At 49.8% G+C, this 19,465-nt stretch overlaps 1 protein-coding gene across 4 annotated transcripts in view; it reads left to right on the top strand.

The window, feature by feature from the left end:
- Positions 1-8,429: 8,429 nt before the first annotated feature.
- Positions 8,430-19,465, top strand: part of Gxylt2 (glucoside xylosyltransferase 2) — a 57,308-nt gene continuing 46,272 nt past the window's right edge. For all 4 annotated transcript variants that reach the window (XM_078033586.1, XM_078033585.1, XM_078033583.1 and 1 more), the window contains exon 1: positions 8,430-9,010. In XM_078033586.1, coding sequence (XP_077889712.1) covers positions 8,445-9,010 — 566 coding nt within the window. In that variant the 5' untranslated portion in view covers positions 8,430-8,444. The remainder of the gene's footprint in view (positions 9,011-19,465) is intronic.

Here is a 19,465-nt window from a genome sequence, read left to right as displayed (position 1 = left end):
GTTGCTCAGTCCATGGTGTTCTGTTATAGCAACAGAAAACAGTGAAGACAGTGTAGAGGGTTCAGCTTTCTGTGATTGACTTCTAGATGAATTCCACTGTGGCCTGAGAGCATACATTGTATGATTTCTGCTCTTTTAACTGTGGAAAAGGGGCTGGGGCTGTGGCTCAGTGGTAGAGCGCTTGCCTAGCATCCATGAGGCACTGGGTTCAATTCTTAGCCTCACATAAAAATAAAATAAAGGTATTGTGTCCAACTATATATAACTAAAAAATAAATGTTAAAAGATGTTTGAATATGGAAGAAGAGGGGCTTGATGGGCAAGAATGTGGTGTGTCTTGGTGAATGTTCCATGGGAGCTTGACAACGTCTGTTATTGTGTCACTGTTGGATGGAGCAGTGTATACACATCAGGCATATCCAGTGGATTCACATGCCATTGATGTCCCTCCAAGATTCCACCTGTTAGACCTCCCATTTCTTATAGCGTGGTATTAAACTCTCCAACTAGAATAATGAACTGATTGTCTATTTTCCTTGAATGTCTATCAGGTTTTGTTTGTTTTAGATTTTGTGTGTGTGTGTGTATGTGTGTGTGTGAGTGTGTGTGTGTGTGTGTGTGTGTGTGGTGCTGGGGATTGAACCCAGGGTCTTGTGCATGTGAGGCAAGCACTCTACCCACTGAGCCACGTCCCCAGCCTGCATTTCTATCACTTTTTGCATCAGGTATTCTTACGTTGTTTTCTTGGACATGTACACATACAGATGGTTATGCCGTCTCATACTGTAGACCTCTTTATCGTTATTTAATGCCTCTTGATGTCTCTGAATTTTCTTCCTCTGAAATCTTCTGTTTGAAATTAACGTAACTACTCTTTCTTTTTGTTAGTAATAGCATGGCTTATCTTTATCCATCTCTATTCCTTACTTTAAATCTACATATATATCTTTGCATTTAACATGGGTTTCTTATTGAAAACGTATAGTTGGGTTTTGTTTTTAGATCCATGGTGACAATCTCTGTCTTGTAATTGATATGTTTAGATCATTGATGTATAAAGTGATTATTGGTATAGTTGGATTAATATCCACTTGATTGGTTACTGTTTTCAATTTGTTTCCCTTGTCTTTTGTATGCATTTTTATTTTCTGCTATTTTCTTGTTCTTTGAGGTTAAATATTTTAAATGATTTTCTGTCTTTTCTTATCATGTCAATTATATTGCCTAGAATTGACAATATACATTTACAACGAATTCAAGTACTTTTTCAAATAACACAATACCACTTCACAGGTATGTGTGTATGTGTTTTGTGTGGGAGGTAGTGGTGATCAAACCCAGGATCCTACTCATGTGCAAGTCCTTTTTTTTTTTTTTTTTTTTGGTACTGGGGATTGAACCCAGGGGGACTTGACTACTGAGCCACACCCCCAGCCCTATTTTGTATTTTATGTAGAGACAGGGTCTCACTGAGCTGCTTAGTGCCTGGCCATTGCTGAGGCTGGCTTTGAAGTCCTGGTCCTCTTGTCTCAGGTTCCTGAGCTGCTGGGATTTCAGGAGTACACCACTGTGCCTGGCTATGTGCAAGTATCTTTTTTTTTTTTTTCAAAATCTTTGTTTGAATATGGATTTTAAAAGTTTTGAGAATAATTGGTTTAGCCAGGCAGAGCGGCACATGCCTGTCATTCCAGCAGTTCAGGAGGCTGAGGCAGGAGGATCGCAGGTTGGAGGCCGGCCTCAGCCACTTAGCAAGACCCTGTCTCAACATAAAAAGTAAAAAGGCCTGGGGATGTGGCTGGCCTATGTGGGCAAGTCCCCGCATTTATTTATTTTTTTAATATATATACCAGGGACTGAACCTAGGGTTGCTTAACCCTTGAGCCCTATACCCAGTTCTTTTTATATTTTATTTAGAGACAGGGTCTCACTGAGTTGCTTAGGGCCTCCCTAAGTTGTAGAGGCTGGCCTCCAACTTGCGATCCTCTTGCCTCAGCCTCCCGAGCTCCAGTTATTCAAAGTGGGCGACTCGAGAACAGAGAGCCACGTGGAAAATGACCAGCCCCCTCCCCCTGAATTGAGCGCTTCCCATCGCCCCCAACCCCCTAAATCACACCACCATCTGGTTCTTACTCAGAGCCTCATTTTTCAACAACAAGCTGAGCTATATTTAGCCCAGAAGAAAAGACAATGAGGACAGGGATTCGGGTCCCTGGAATATTGTCCCTGTTGAAAAACTGGCTTCACAAAGAAGGCGGCAGCAGGAAAATTTCAGAAGCAAAAGCTTAAAAGCAAGTCCTGGGCAGTGTGGGTTATTTTCTGTCTCTGTGGAGATCATCTGGTGTCCGAGGCCTGGGGACAGAGGTGAATTCCCCGGCTGTCCATCCAGGAGACGTCACTCACAGTCCTGACCTGTGCTCGCCCAGGACGTCGGTGGGTAACAAGCAGCAGGTCACAGGGGCCCCCGACCCTCCCTGGGCAGAACCCAGGGCTGAGAGTCAGCGGCCAAGGAGAATCATGTCAACCACTGTCCCTGCCTGTGGTCTCTGAGGTCCTGGGGCAGCCAGTGTCGCAAGATGTCCCCGTCCCCAGCCCGGCCTGGCTGCCTGGATAAGTGAGGACAAGGACGGTGTCCCTCCTCGGGGCCTGGCCCCTGCACTTGGTCTCACTTCTTCCACGGCACCGCCTGGAAGGGGAGGAAGTGACACTCAGGGGAAGGCCGGGAAGTGAGGCCACCTTCATGTTCAAGTTCAGGGTGTGACAGCTCAGTTGGCCCCCAACAGGACCCATGCTCAGTCCGCCTCCAAGGGCCACGTCCCCTCTGAGGGTCACGCCCTGCCCTTCATAGGCATCAGGACCCTGGATTTACCGGGGCACGTCCATGTTTAGGCCCCCAGGTTCAGGAAGTTCCTCAGGCGCACATCCATGTTTAGGCCCAGAATCAGGAAGTTCTTCAAGCTCACGTCCATGTTTAGGCCCCGGATCTGGAAGTGCCTCAAGCTCACGTCCATGTTTAGGCCCCAGGATCCGGAAGTGCCTCAGGCTCACATCCACGTTTAGGCCCCCGGATCCGGAAGTGCCTCGGGTGCACGTCCATGTTTAGGCCCAGGATCTGGAAGTTCCTCAGGTGCACGTCCATGTTTAGGCCCAGTATCAGGAAGTTCCTCAGGCTCACGTCCATGTTTAGGCCCAGAATTAGGAAGTTCTTCAAGCTCACGTCCATGTTTAGGCCCCGGATCCGGAAGTTCCTCAGGCTCACATCCACGTTTAGGCCCCCAGAACCGGAAGTGCCTCAAGCTCACGTCCATGTTTAGGCCCCGGATCCGGAAGTGCCTCGGGTGCACGTCCATGTTTAGGCCCCGGATCCGGAAGTGCCTCAAGCTCACGTCCATGTTTAGGCCCCGGATCCGGAAGTGCCTCAGGTGCACGTCCATGTTTAGGCCCAGGATCTGGAAGTTCCTCAGGTGCACGTCCATGTTTAGGCCCCCGGATCCGGAAGTTCCTCAGGCGCACATCCATGTTTAGGCCCAGTATCAGGAAGTTCCTCAGGCTCACGTCCATGTTTAGGCCCCCGGATCCGGAAGTTCCTCAGGTGCACGTCCATGTTTAGGCCCACTATCAGGAAGTTCCTCAGGCACCTGTCCATGTTTAGGCCCAGGATCTGGAAGTTCCTCAGGTGCACGTCCATGTTTAGGCCCAGTATCAGGAAGTTCCTCAGGCTCACGTCCATGTTTAGGCCCCCGGATCCGGAAGTTCCTCAGGTGCACGTCCATGTTTAGGCCCCCGGATCCAGAAGTTCCTCAGGCTCACGTCCATGTTTAGGCCCTGGATCCGGAAGTTCCTCAGGTGCACATCCATGTTTAGGCCCCGGATCTGGAAGTTCCTCGGGTGCACGTCCATGTTTAGGCCCTGGATCCGGAAGTTCCTCGGGTGCACGTCCATGTTTAGGCCGCCGGGTCGCAAGTATCTTTTGATAGCAAAATATTCTTGCTAACTTTCCTCCTTCCCTTTGTACTATTGCTGTTATTTCACTTGAGCTTTAATCACCAAATACATTGTTACCATCAATACCATTTTGAATTATTTCTGTCAGATCAAGAATAAGAAGAACAAAAATGTTTATCTCACCTTCATTTATCCACTTCCCTTCTTTAAGGTTCTGAATTATATCACTTTCCTTCTCCCTGAAGCATTTTAAAAATTTTTCTTGTGAGGCGAATCTAGAAGCAACAAATAACCTCACTTTTTATTTAAGAAAGTCTTTATTCCTCCACTAGTAGAGGACCAGTTAGTGGGATACAGAGTTCTAGGCAGGTGTTTTGTCCTCTCTCCTCACACTGCCACCTGGAGAGGAACCAGGCTGCAGTATGAGCAGAGGAAACATTTATTTGAGAACAGAAATCGTACTTTGGGCACCCGGCCAAGGGTGGACCCAAGGCACGTTCCCCTGGGGATCCAGGGAGAGGATCTGCAAGGATCCAGTGGACAGGAGCCTGACCTTCCTCTGCTTGCTCTGAACCCTTTGGATTGGCTGATGGGGCTGAGGGAGGGGGTGCAGGGCAGTTTGGGTGCGGTGGCAGACGGCCTCACGGGCTGCCGACTGCACAGTCACCGTCACTCGCTGGTTCACCGTTCAAAAGGACAGAGACAAGGCAGAGCCTGCTGTTGGCTTTAGGCAAGCTCCGCATTTTCAATGTTCCCCGTCCTCTTCTCGCCGGCATCATTTCTGAGGAGCCAGATCCAGTGCTCATCTCTGCTCTTCCTCATAGCTGAGGTGTCCTTTCCCTCTGTCTTCCTGCAAGACTTCTTCCTGCCCTTGACTTCCACTCACAGGTGACATGCCTAGTGTGACTTTGTTGCTTCTGCTTTCACATTTACCTGCGGGGTGTCCTCTGAGCTCCTGGGTTCTGTGGTTTAGTGTCTGACATTAACTTGGGGAAAACTCTTAGTCATTGCCTCAACTATTTCTTGTATGTATTTCTCTTTTTCTGATATCGCCGTTATACATGTTAGACTTTGCAGTTGTCCCTTGGGTATTCTGTTCTTGGATCTTCTGTTCCACCTGTTTTTCTCTCTTCAACTTTTTGTTTTAGAAGATTCTATTCGTCTATCCTCCAGCTCACAGTCTTTCGAGGGGGACGTTCGTCTGTTAACAAGCACATTAAAGAGGTATTTTTGACCTCTAGCGTCTCTTTCTAATCCTGGCTCTAGTTTCCGCCTCTTGGCTTACCTGAGCATCTCTGCTTGCTGGTTTTTTCTTTAGAGCCTAGTAATCACAGCTGTTTTCAATTCCCCATGTCAGTGGCATGTCAGTCTGGATCTAGTGCACACGCTGACTTTTCAAACTCTGTTTTCTGCTTCTAGTACACCTTGTAACTTGTCCTTGAATACCCAACATGCCGTCCCAGGAAGGGGATTTAAGAAAACCCAACATGCCATCCCAGGAGGGATAAGCTGTGGGGAGAGGAAGCCTTCCCCAGTCCTGTGATAGGTCTCAGTGTTCCAGTGGTCTGTGCCCATAAGACGACTAGAAAGGCCTGAAATCGGGCATTTTTCTTCCCCGGGTGGTTGGGCTATGATAAACCCCAATAAATTAGTTTCTTGTTTTTTTTTTTTTTTTTTTTTTTTAAGATCTAATAAAAGCTTCTTGTGAAGGGGCCTTGTTAGGAAGGCCTGATGTGTTCCCAAATGGTTCCTTTGAGCACCCGGCCAAAGGTAGACTCCAACAGTGTGTGAACCTGGGAGAGCCCCTGGAGGCAACCTCACAAAGTGTGGCACCCCTTAAGACCAGGGCCCCTGGGCATTCTAATTCTCAAAGACACCCACATGGAGCCTCCAGCGATTTGTCAGTTCAGTTTAGGTTTTCCTACCTTGCTACCGATTTCTGTGAACGTCTCTGCACAGGTGGCAGCTACGTTTTAGAGGTAGATGTGACAGAACTTGGACTTTTGCTGGATATGGGAGGTGAGCAGTACCTTCTAGAATGGCTTCCAGTGACCCGACATCTGGTCCTTGAGCCCCGTGGGATTCCCTCCCTGAGCATGGTCTGGTTCTAACCAGCGGCAAAGCCATGGTCTGCCACTCGTGAGGTGAAGCTGAGAAAGACCACTACTTCCATCTCTCCAGCTCTGTCGCTCTGGCTCTTCCTGTGTGCTTGTCTTGCAAGGGAGGGCCCCTGGCAAGGAACGGAAGGTGGCCTCTGGCCAGCAGCCAGCAAAGCACTGAGGCCCTCATGCCAATGGCCTGAGAGAACCTGGGTCTTCCAGCAGCCATAGGAATGAGTCTGGAAACCAGTGGTTCCACACTGAGCTTTCAGAGGAGACCACAGACCTGGCCCATACCTTGAGGGCAGCTTGTGGGGGCTGGGGGAGCAGAGGACCCAGCCAAGGTGGAATCCTGATCCCAGGAACCATGCGCTTATATGTGTGTTATCTTTAGCCACTAGGCTTTGGAGTAGTATGTTGATTTTGTGTCCCTAACACCTGGCTGAGACACTGGGTGGGCCATGGCTCTGGGAGTCTGGACTGCTTTTCCATGACACTAGAGATTGAGGTTTTCTCCCAGAGTAGTGATTCCAAAACATGGGTTGGCCTTGGGGGCTGGAGGTAAATCAGGCCTTTCTTTTTACTTTCAGTGGGATTTAAGAAAACCCAGTCCTCTGTTTGGTTCAGTCTGACTGTCTTGGATCCTACTCAGGTTTGAAGCCCTGGCTACCATCAAGTGTTAGATTTACTTGCTGGGCTTTCATATGGCCTTGAAGAAGGAAGAGGTGGCAAGGCACATTTACGGGATTCCTGTTCACTGGGCCGTATATCAAAACAATGTGGCATTTGTAAATTGAAAGGTCTGAACAGCAGGTCTTGTCCTGGCCCAGCCTCTCTCAACAGGGTCTCCATATTGGCCCTTGACCCATGGCAAATTTTTGTTTGTGCTGCTGTGTGCTGGAAACCGCAGTAGGGTTAGCAATGTGCTACAGAACCTGCGGCTATCATGTCCATCCAAGACATCCTCCCTCTTATTCCATATGCTCTGCGGTGGGTGCCACCTCCCCTCTCCCGGCTCCATTGAGAACCAGTGCATCATTTATGTTTGCTCACCAGCAACATCTGCCACCCATATTTTGAGCTTGCTCCTGCCATTTCCTAGATGCCTGCTTGAGGGTTCAGTTTATTAAATGTTCTTACTCCTAGGCATGTGAATGCAATGGGTTCCCAAAGAATTAAGATAAGAAGCTATTATGAGAAAAATTCAGAATATAATTGAATTTGAGATGATTAACAAGGCAACTTAGAACCTTGTGGACACTTAGGAACATTGTTATAACGAGTGTTCTTTCTTCTGTGACTGTGCTGCAAGGAGAGTCAATAGACAGCTGCTGTCAGTTCTTGCAGAATAATGGGAGGATGTGTGCAGATGTTTCCAATCTGTAACTCAGGAGGCCCTGGAAGAATAGGTAGGAAATCCTGACCTTGACCTGGTGATTGTGGCTGTTAAAGTCTCCAAAGAATGAATATATTCTATAGATAGGTAGATAAGGGAGGGAAATGGGGATGGATTTAACCAGGGATGCTTTACCTCTTAGCATCTGTGGAATCCTTTGTTATGCAACAGAACATCACTACTCTGGGAGGTAATGGAAGAGAAGGGTTCCCACCTAATTTCTGGCCTGAGTAACTGGATAGCTACAGGTGTCCAGATTGCAGAGGGAGAAATATTCCCATCCCTTTTTGCTTTTATTATTCTGAGACAGAGTCTCACTAAGTTGCTAGGGCCTAAGTTCCTGAGGCTGGCTTTGAACTTGCCATCCTCCTTCCTCAGCCTCTGGAGTGGCTGGGATTACAGGGTGCGCTACTATGCCTGGCACACTGAGTCGTGGAGTTGTTCATCTCAAAGCTATGAAAGAATATAAAATTCGCCCTTACGTCTATAAGATAAACTATGTTTTCTTGTACTAATGATCACGGGGAACTGTTAGTGGGCACTTACTGTGAGCCAGACACTGTGCTAGTTCCTTTGAATGTATTATTTGGTTTGGTATCTATCCACAGAATGCCTCTGTAGTGAGCAGCATATCATTCTCATTCTGCATTCAAGGAAATTAAGGCTTAAGAGAGTTCTGCAGATGGCTCAGGATCACCAAGCCAGTAGTGACAGTGTCCGATTTTAAATCTAGACATTGAAATTCATTCTATCCTTTCTGTATGCGGATCTAGAGTGCTTTTGCCCAACATACGTATTGGGCAGCACCGTGTGCAGAGCCGTGTGCCGGGCAGACCGGACAGGGTTGTTCCCCCCCCCCCCCCAGCAGATGCGCGGCTGGGTGGGAAATGCATGGGATAAATGAATCAACGGGGGAATCATCGTGGCGACAGCGAATCAGATGGAAGAGTGGCGGGAACGGGAGGTAAGTGAATAAGCGAGTGGATGGCAGATGACCAAGTGGGTGGATGAATGGGGTGATGTGTAGCCGGCACTACCTGAAGTTCCAGCGCCCGGCGGCTGGGGTGGGCGGACCGCGGGCGGCTACTCCACACAGTACGGTAGGCGAGGGCCGCTCCTCCTGGAGCCCTCGCGCCTCCTCCTCGCCGCTCTCCTCCTCCGGCGCCCCCGGCACCCGCCGCCCTACTAGACCCCAGTCCCTGGCCGGCGGGCACTGGAGGCGGCCGCGGCGGCGCAGCGCTCGTCCCCCGCCGCTGCCGCGGGGCACGCCGCGATGCGCAGAGGGGCCGCACCGCACCATGAAGCTCCGCAGCAAGGCGGCGGCGCTGCTCCTGCTCGCGCTGGCCGCGCTGCTGCTGGCGCTGCTGTCCCTGCGCGCCGGCCGCTCCGAGCCCCCCGCACCGCCCCGGCACCCCGCGTCCGCCCCGCAGCGCCACCCTGCGCCGCTTCCCGCGCGCCCGCCGGGGTCCCGCGCCCTCCCGGGGGCCCGCCCGCGCGCTCCGAGGCGCAGGCCCCCGCGTCCGCGTCCCGGAGCCGGCCGCCGGGGCGCCGGCAGCCTGGACAAGTTGGCGAGGTGAGTCGTGGCAGCCCCAGAATCCCATCTGGGGACCGGTGTCTCGCCGCCTCCACCCGCGCCAAGTCTAAGGGAGGCTCTGGTCTAGAGGATCAGACTCCAAGTTCCCCCGCGCGCTGCCTGTCCCTCTCGGTCCCTCTCTGCCAATGAAGGAGCAGCTCCGGGCTGGCAGTGACGTACCTTTTACAAGAAGTGTTAGGGAAAGTGGTTTGTGTATTGCATTTTTAAACGGTCAGGGCAAAGCGGGGGTTTGTCTTCTTTTTCTTTCTTTCTTTTTTTTCATTCTTGCAAATATACGCCCTTTGTTTAATTTTCAAAAAGTCATCTAGAGGCAAAAACGCCTGATCTCGTTCTCACGTTTCGCTGGAGCATTTATCCCGAACTCAGGTCTGCTGGTGTGGAGAAGCGAGCTGTTCTCCAGCGCCGGCCCCTTCCTCGGGCCGCGAGAGCCGGTGCTCAGAACCGAGAGGCGCTCCGAGCGCCGGGGGGTGCGAAGTCTGCTCCCGCGGGCAGGAGTGCGTGGCGCCGGGAGCCAGGCGGGGCTCCAGAACGTCCAGGGGCCCGGCCAGGAAAGCATCTTAACCAGGGGCTTTATCGATGTCCTCTTTCCAGACATCGATTCCAAGTCAAAAACGCCGGCTTTTCGTGGAGCCTTTTCGTGGAGCCTTGGTCTCTGCGTTAGGGCTGCCGGAAGCCCGCAGGTCGGGGGTTGGGTCGTTCCCTTTGTTGTGGGGAGCTGTGGAACGATCCCGCCTGTGCGGCTGTGTCCTCTGCTGTTCCAGCTGCCCTTGCAACGTCCGCATTTGCTGGGCTCCTTAATTACTTGAAACGAGTTGAAGAATTCTTCTTGACCATAATGACTAAGTCTGTTTGGCGCTTTTACTGTAACTCCGAAGATACGAAACCTCAAAAAGTAGCTGTGTCAGCTTTTGTTTCGCTTCTGCCTCCCAAGTGTACAGATGGGCGCCCGACTGGGAAGCCCTTGATCCTGGAATCACTTTTAAAGTATCTACACTTCGCAAGTTCGGAACCTCCCAGTTCTTTAAAATAAGGGTATTTCTATTAGGAACTGGATAGGATTTTCTCGATTGCATTTGGGTCTGAGTTTGAGACACCTTGTAAGACAATAAAAACTGACACCACTTCGAACAGCTATGTGCAGTATCAAAATGACATGTGTAACTGTGTAGTCTGTGCATAGCCCACTGAGAGTGGATCAAGCCTTTTGGGGAGGTGCTGGGAATTCAACCCAGGGCCCCCGAGTACTAGGCCAGCGGTCTACCTCCACACCCCAACCTCTCTCAAACTTGGAGACCAAGGACATCAGTGTCATCTGAAGACATGTTAAAACGCAGATTCTCAGGCTCCAGCCCAGCCCTTACAGAGTCAGAAGCAAAGGGAGTGGAGCCAATAGTGTGTGCTTTCACATGCTTTCTTTTTGAAACACATCAAAGTGGAAGAACCTGCTCTATGATGTGAGCATTAGTTTTATCCCCATTTTAAAGGTAGGGAAGTGTCACATCACACTTTGTCCAGGGCTCCTGGGTAACAGGAGGTAGGTGGGATAAGGATCCAGGCAACCTGGGTGCAAGGCGAGCTCTTGCCTGCTGTAGTGATGTCATACAACAGTCTGCCCTGCGACTCATGGTTTTATTGAGATTTTTCTGAAGAAACGCCATAGCTTTTTGAACTGTCTCATTCTTCAAGGTGTTGGGAACATTGGGGCAGCATCTTCTTGTCTCTCTCTGAACAAATTGGCTCTGACTAGGAGGAGATCATGAACGGAATCCAAATGGATGCTGTGGGGAAGGAGCATTTCCCTGAGCAGCTGCACCCTTGAAGCCATTTTTCTTGTGAACATATCTCTTAGATGATCATGGAAATCAGGCCCAACACCACAGGAATAAAGAACGGAATTTACGAACTTGGGAAAGACTAAAAAACAAAAAGCCACAGGAAGTCTCAGGCTCAAAGGCATAAACAGCTGCCATTTTCCAGGACTTATTTATTGTTCTTTTTGTTTCTGTTTTTTTGCTACCTCAACAGAAACTATCACAGAAGATTCTGAAGCAGGAGGAGCAGGAGGACAAACATCTGTATGGACTCCTTTATTGCTTTCCTAATTTTGCCTGGGTTAAATTTTTGTGGTTTAGGAGGAATTTCATTTAGGGAGGGAAGAGAAAGCCTCATGGTTTCAGAAAACGAGTGCTTTAATCTCCTTCTGTGGCCAGAATCCAGAAGAGAGGGAGGCTACGTGATCTCATTTCTCTGGCCCGGGAGGTCAGGCTTGTGGCTGCAGAAGCAGAAGGCCTGGAGCTGGGAGCGACCCAGCCCACCACCTGCCGACCATGCGTGCCGGGACTGCCTGGCCTCTCCAGGTCCCTCGCTGGTGAAGTTCTGCCACGTCAGCACAGGAAACAGCCCTCTCCTACCACATCTTGTTTTCATTTCGAAGTTTCCAAGGACTTGCCTAGTTAGCAAGCCGACCCTACAATTTTATAACCGTTCATTTGTGTGCATCTATCCTGCGGTGGCCTCCTTCTCTATAAATACGAAAGTGGGAGGCAGGGTCAGGGTCAAGGGCGGTATCTGAAAATGGACACCACACTGAATGTAGCAGTCCTGGTGCCCAAGAGAAACAGAACCTTCCTTCTGTTTTGGTTATTGGTGATTTATACCTGGCTGACTTCCAAAAAAGGATTTGAGACAATATATAGTAAAAGACACACAGACAATAAGACTATTGGAAAAAAATTTAAAGAAAAAAATCATTAAAAAGAGGGTAAGTGCTGTTTGTAAAAACTGAGATCACTATAATTAGGAGGATTAAGTGTTAAATTTAGCTTTAAGCTTCCTGGCAGCCATGTCAAAAAAGGAACCATTGTAGGGGCCTCATTTTCAATGAAGGAGAAGAGGAAATGTTTATTAAGAGGTTTTTTTTTTCTTTCTTTCTTTTTGATGGAACTGAATTCTAAAATGAGAATTTTACTTAGGAATAGATTTTAGACTTTCGAAGACTAATCTTTGCACCTGACTTCTGAAAACTCCTCTCTGAGCCTGTATATGAAAAAAGAAGTTTAATTTAACTGGTAATCAGCATAGTATAAAAAAGAATATGACCAGGCACCGTGGTGCGTGCCTGTCATCCAAGTGGCTTGGCAGGCTAAGGCAGGAGGATCTTGAGTTCAAAGGCAGCCTCAGCAAAAGCAAGGCGCTAAGCAACTCAGTGAGAACCTGTCCCTAAATAAAATACAAAATAGGGCTGGGGAGGTGGCTCAGTGGTCGAGTGCCCCTGAGTTCAACCCCCGGTACAAGAAAAAGAAAGAATATGACAAATGGAACCCAGCAAATTGGGTCCTGGTCGGAAGCCATCACACCTTATTTCCTTCCTCTGTCAAATGAGCAAATGCTTCCAAAAGTTTCCTCAGATCCCTTCCAGCTCTCACATTTGTGGTCCTGGGATGAGGTCATCAAGCTGAGCAGCAAAATCCCACCTCTGCCAGTTGCGTGGCCCTTTGTGCTAGCTCTTGCAAAATCAGTTTCTTATTTATTGGCTCCCGCCCAGAGCTCTCACTGATTGCTCAACTCCAACCCGCTCCTGAAATTTATTCTTGTTCCTCTGCATTGGTTTGGACATTGCTGCTCTCACTTGAAGAATAGATTCCCAGGGAAGCTCCCGCCACCTCTAGGCCCCGCGGTGTCCCCTCTGTCCATGTGTTCCATAGTGGCTCAGCAAATATGTCCATTTGCCAGGCATCACTGTACAATGGTGAGTGGTATTGCTATCCCTCCAGGGTTTGGGGCAAGAGCAGACAACCCAGAAACACGTTAGGTACCAGTTGGCGGCTGCGCCAGCTGGCCCATGGGAGGAAGTGGGCACCCTTGCTCATCAAGAGGCACAGTTTCCTGCAGTGCCCTTTGGTCTCTGAGCTAAATCTTCTCAGGGAGTTCAAGCCTGAAAAAAGGTCTCAGCAGATACGGGCGATGTTTCCGTGAAGAGCCCCCGTTTTTGTCGACTGGTCCATGATTGGTCCTCTCGTCCCCTCGCCCCCCCAGTCAGGAAGTCTTCCTTAGGTGCATGCTCCAGCCCAGCACTTCTGCCCCTTCAGGGTGGCTAGCCAGTGTCCTCTCCTACTTGGCCACTGTTGCCACCTACTCTGGTTTGCGTGGCTCTGTTCTCATGCCCCCAGTGCGACATTTCCATACAGCTGCAGAGGTGATCTTAAATGAGTGGCCAGAGCAAGGCCCTTCACTGGCTGAAGCCCTGCGATGACCAGCTTCTATCATGCGGGGAATGTGATTGAGTTTTTCAGTGCTGTTTGAGCCCTGCCTGACCTCAGCCCTGCTGAGCTCTCTGGCCTCATCCCCACCACTCCCCACTCGCCCACTCTCCGTGACCCCCACATCCTGGCGTGGTCAGGTCCACGTGCAAATGATTCCTCCTCAATGCGTCCTCCCAGGTGCCCAAGGAATCTCAGCCCTTTCCTGCGTTCTCTGCTCCCTCACCCTGGCCGGGGTTTTGTCGTTGACCACACTCTGCGTTATCTGGATATTGTATGGTATTTTCTCCTCCCGCTCCACGTGCACTTCCTGTCTCACTCATCGCTGCTTCACTGGCACCCAGGAAGACATGACCTCAGAGGAGGTGCTCAGCAAATGCTTGTGCAGTGAACTAATGGACCCGCGCAGCACCCAGCTGCCCTGCGCCCACCTGCCCAGAGCTGTGCTCAGACTATTTAATTTCACACAATTTAAAATTCAAAATAGTCTTTTAGAAGAGCAGTGAGGATCTTCATGACAACATTAAGAGAAGGGTTTTTGGGCTGGGGATGTGGCTCAAGCGGTAGCGCGCTCGCCTGGCATGCGTGCGGCCCGGGTTCGATCCTCAGCACCACATACCAACAAAGATGTTGTGTCCGCCGAGAACTAAAAAATAAATATTAAAAAAATTCTCTCTCTCTCTCTCCTCTCTCACTCTCTCTTTAAAAAAAAAAAGAGAAGGGTTTTGTTCTTTTTAACAGATTTTTTGGATGATTTTACATTTATAGCACAGTTGATAAAATGCAGAGAATGTCCATCTCCTTTGCACTCAGTTTCCTCCGTTGTTGACGTCTAGTTCCTGCAGGATACACTGGCCACGGCCAATGAACTCATGTCAACATGTTGTCCACGTTCATTCAGATGTCCTTAGTTCTACCTGATGTCCTTCCGGCTGCGGGATTCTATTCAGGAGACCATATTATACTTAGCTGTCACTATCTCATAGCCTGAGTTGGCTATGACAGTTTCCAGATTTATCTGTTTCTAACGACCTTGATATCTTTTGTTCTGGCTTGGTTTTGGTTTTTTATTGTGTACATTAAGAATCTTGCTCTGGTACTTTTCCCTCTTATTCTTCTCAGTATGGGGTTGAACCCCGGGAGCTCTACCACTGAGCTACATCCCAATCCTTTTTTATTTGGAGACAGGGCTGGTAAGTTGCTGCAGCTGGCCTAAACTTGTGATCCTCCTGCCTCGGCCTCTCCGTCACTGGAATGACTGGGGGTACCACCATAGCCAGAGGCCCTGGCACTTTAAGAGCACTCTTCAGTCACTCCAGGGGATGTCTCACCACGGGAAGGTGCCTGATGCTTCACCTGTGACAATCCTGGGTTCTGGACCCTTAGGAGGGAACCCGGAGGGGTAGGGTGTCCAGGACTCAGCCATCGATCCTTTCATTTCTCCACAGAAGTTCTTGGTGCACAGGTGTCACATGACCTGGGCTGGCCGTCGGCCTAAGGGAAAGGACTTAGTCCACTGACAAGAGGCTCCCTCTCATGTGCTAGATAGGACCTAGGAAACAGCCCCAGCCAGTACCAGGATCGGAGAGAACCATTCTGGGATGACGACTTGACTCTGGGCAGTGGAGGGAGAAAGAGATGGTGGGTCCTTGCAGACACCACAGAGGCCCAGGGTCAGCAGGTCTGAGGTCTGCCCTGTCTGGGATCCTCTGTTACTGGGTTGGAGTTGAGGTTTCAGTTACTAGTATTCAGAGTCATCTTGCTGAACCAGAGGTTTCGTTTACATGAAGATCTGGGGGCTGTTGACAGAGACCCTAGAAGGAAGTGGTTTCAGGGCTGTGCAGGAAATGAGCACCACCACGCCCTGGGTGGCCACTGGCACCCTAGCCTCTATGCTACTGGGCCCAAGTAGAGCCCGTGGCGAGCTTTCAGACCTCAGGGAAAGCAACAGCCGACAGTTTGTAAAGACTGAAGTGAGACGGTGGGAAGCCCAGGAACTGCAGCTGCGTTTCTGCCTGCGGAGAAAGCTGGTCAGCACTGAGAGGACGTGGAGGAGTCACGCAGGGCCCCTCTGACCACCCGGGCGGCTGGTGCCAACGCCTTTCCAGATTCCAGGATCGAGTGACTTCCCATGTTTTCTTAATCCAGCGTGACATGGATTCTGTCAGATGGCACCCAAGAATCCTGGCTAACTTTGATTTGCACCATCTGCTTTAGTACCTCTTCTAAGTTCAGCGAAGAGTGGCCGTGGTGGCTTTCACCAGCCACACTCACTGGTGAGATTCCTTGGAAGAAAATTGACCTCACACTATAAGGCACTGCCAGAAAAGAAGAGGTAGAAGTTTATAGCGTATACACATTGTCACGCCCTCAGAAGTCACAGCAGCAACCACCAGCACCACGCATGAGGACTGTCTTGAAGGTCAGCGTCAGTTTGTGTCCCTCCTGAACACTCTCCAGCATGTGATTCAGTGCAGACTGTGAGGCTCTGGAAACTGCTCCTACAAACAGAAGTTTCTGGTCTTGACACCTTTATTGGGACCCTTGATTCTGTGCCAGCAGAAAGTGAGTTTGATGTGTTTAAAGGTGGCCGTCTCTTTTAGCAACATAAGGGACTGTAAACTACTAGTGGAAATTCACGTTGCACAGTTCAGAATCCATGCACTACCTGAGTAAAAGCCCCCGGAGGACACTAATCCAAAATATGACCCTTTTTTGAGTTGCAAAATTGAGGTCCAAAGAGGAAAAATAAAAATGTACACTAAAAGGGCCGGCGTTGTGGCTCAGAGGTAGAACATGCGCCTAGCATGTTTGAGGTGCTGGGTTCAATCCTTAGCACCACATAAAGTAAAATAAAGATTGGGTCCACCTCTAACTAAAAAAAAATAAATAAATAAGTATTAAAAAAAAAAGACTTACTTAAAAATGTACACTAAGCAGCAGGGGTGGCTTGGGAGCGTCACCCAGAGGCTTCTCTGCTCTGAGTGCTGTCCCTGTCGTCCACTGGACTACAGCTGGACCCGTGACCTATATGAGATGTGGAAGCTCGGCTCTCTCCTGAGCTCCTGATGCAACCCCATGATGCAGGTGGAAGGCTGGTGCAGGATGAGTGTGTACCAGGCGGGGTGCAGATCCAGACAGCTCTCCCAGAGGGATGGCTGGGCCTTCAGGAGCTGGCTTGGCTTCCCGAGTGGAGGGGGAGAGCCAGTCCATCGCCTGCTACTTGTTAGAAGCGGACAGAGTGCAGAGTGGGGCTCTCACTTGGCTGGTTGCAGACCCACGGTCCTGGACAACTGGACAAACCTAGAGAAACGTGAAAGCTTCTGGTGGATTTCAGCTCGAGGTGTACCAACTGATAACGATGACAACTATTACCAGGTATAATGGCAACGGTGACCCATGCTTCACGGTGGTGAGAGTGTGGGGCTTGTGTTAAGCTGGCACCACACGACTCCATCTGCTCTCCAGAGCCACCGGCCAGGGAGGCACTGCCACAGAGAGATGGGATTTTTCAGTTGTGAGTATGGAATCCCTGGTGATCAGTTTGTGTCACCTCCTCATGAGGGGATTCACCAGCCCTAAAACTGGAGTGAGGAGGGAGACAGAGGTGCAGTCCGGTGTGTCCAGTATGTCTGAGCAGCTGGGCTCCATCTTGGGCCTCCTCTGGGTGGGCGGGGCTGTCAGGTAGGTAGGTCCTGGCCACAGAGAAGTAGCCACAGGCCTGAGCCTGGTTCTCCTCCCCCAGTTGCCCTCAGGGGGAATCTCACCGGCAGGGACCCAGGGCTGCCTCTGACGGCCTGTGTTGTGTCACATGCATGTGCCCTCACTGATGGTCACAGCTGGGAGTGATGGACAGATGACTGTGCATCTCTGAACCTCATGACTGAGAATAGAACCACAGCTTCCCCAAAAGAAAATTGAGATGCTCTTGTCAGAAAGTTCTGGATGCCCGTGAGACCCACTGAGACCAGAAGCAGACAGCCATACAATCAATGTGCGGTCTCACAGATGGGAAAGTCGAGGGCTAGAGATGGTTAAAGCCTTGCCCAAGATGGACAGCAAATGGTCGACGAAGACGTTGAAACCAAGTCCGGGTGCTTGGAAGAACAACAGTGCTGATGGCCATGCTGTTCTCGGCTACAGATCCAAAGTCTGGACCATCTGAACCATACTCCTAGAAACCTTTGGAGAAGAGCTCTGATAAAAAATATTTTTTTTTGTTTGTAATTGAACATTATTTATACTTGTAAGGGACATAAACAGGTTATAAAAATCATCCCATTTCACCTTTTTTAAACTTGCGTATGTTTACACACACACACACACACACACACACATTTATCTGGGATTTCTGGAAGGTGGTATGCCAAAATGTCAACAGAGGTTATACAATTGGAATCATGGGTGTCTGCTCCTCTGCTTATCTATATTTTAGATTTTTTCTATGATAAAAATATATTACTTGTCTAATGTACAAAATAACCAGAAGCACATAGATTATCATAAAGTCAGAAAGTCTTTTTGGATAGAGGACGGAGATGAGTTGGGGAGAGCCTTTTTCCTCTTTCTTCCCTCTAAGTTGGTCTCTCCTTCAAGCCCATCTTTAGGAAATGAGAAACTCCCATGTGCAGAACTGAAATCCTCACCTAATTCTTCTCCCTCACATGTCAACAACTGGCCCTGCTGGTTCATGCTTGGAAATCTCAATAATATCTTCATTTAAAAGGAAGAGGGAGATAGGGAAGCAGCATCTCCCCTGTGTAGGCGCAATCATAAAGAACCATGAAGTGGCAATCATTCCAGGCACACCACAGAGTGTCAGAGGGGGACAAGTAAACCCGGGTGAGAATGAGCTCAGCTGACGGTGAAGGGTTGGGGGAGGTATCTCCTGGGAAGGGCCCTGGAGAGGGGGACGCAGGGAGGCCAGGAGCGGGGGTGGGGGTGGGGGGTGGGGCTTCGACTCCCCAGTGAGGCCTCTCTCTGCTCACTTGCGTGTGACTCCACAAACAGCATAACGTGAAATCAGGGCTTCGGCCCCAGGGCAGCCTCAGAGTGTGATCTGGTCTAGAAAAGACTCAGCAGAGGCAGTTAGTTAGGGGTCTCTGGGTGAAAGCCCCCTAGAGGTAGGGTGACCCTGAATGTAATGACCAGTGTCCTCATGAGAAGAGGAGAGGACGGAGAGACACATGGAGGAGAAGGCCCTGTGGAGGAGGAGATGGGGCGTTGCAGCAGGGAGCCAGGGGGCCGTAGCAGTGGCTAGGGACGCAGGTGAGGGGGAGGAGAGGAGGGATTCTTCTCCAGAGCCTGCAGGGGCAGCGTGGCCGCTGATGCCTGGCCTCCAGAACTGCGAGAGAGGAATTTCTGTTGTGTTATTTAAAAAACAAAACAAAACCTCTGAAGTCCAATGTCCAACGCCCTAGATTTGAATCCTTACTGCGACACTTACTAGTCTTAAGCCATACGTATGTGTCATATCTAAAAGCGCGTGCGTGCACACACACACACACACACACAGACACACACAGTTACCAACTTCAGACACCAGCACCTACTGTGAATTAGACCTAGACTTTGTTTAGGAGCACAGCCACGTTTCAGACATCATGAAACAAGTTAAATATGTTCTATTAATAATTAAAAGCATTTATCAAATACTTTTATTAAGTGCCCCATGGCAGGTTTTTGGCACGCTGCTGACATTCATATTATACCGTGACTTCAAGCAAACGTTAGCTTTTGTGTCTGTCTGAAAAGATTAATGACACTTGATTTAACTCCAAACCCCAGGTCATTAAAAGTGATTTAACTGCGAGCGGAGTCCTTGGTGTCATGTCTGGGTTCCCAGTGAGGGGTCAAATCGCAGCTTCGGAGGGGAAACTTTCTGTCAGTTGACTCATGCCTTCCAAAAGCCGCGGTGTGCAGGGAACTTTACTCCTGCTGCCAACCCTTGAGGTGGCTTTAGCCGCTGTCCCCTGGCTCTCCTTCCAGAGCTGTCTTGAGGTGCTCCCTCTCCACAGCAGCCGCTCTGGCCTCATGTGCCGACCTCCACGTGAAAATCGCTAGCTGGTCTCATCTTGCAAAAGACTCCAGGAAACAGGAAGGCTCTGCTCATTCATTCTGCCCTGAGCAAGCACATTCCACTCCTTTCGTTTCTCTTCTACCATTTCCCTGATGC

This window comes from Ictidomys tridecemlineatus, chromosome 16, assembly GCF_052094955.1.
Source record: "Ictidomys tridecemlineatus isolate mIctTri1 chromosome 16, mIctTri1.hap1, whole genome shotgun sequence".
In the NCBI taxonomy this organism is placed as follows: Eukaryota; Metazoa; Chordata; class Mammalia; order Rodentia; family Sciuridae; genus Ictidomys; species Ictidomys tridecemlineatus.
Note: the sequence above shows the minus strand (reverse complement) of the source record. Positions and strands in the feature narration are given on the sequence as shown.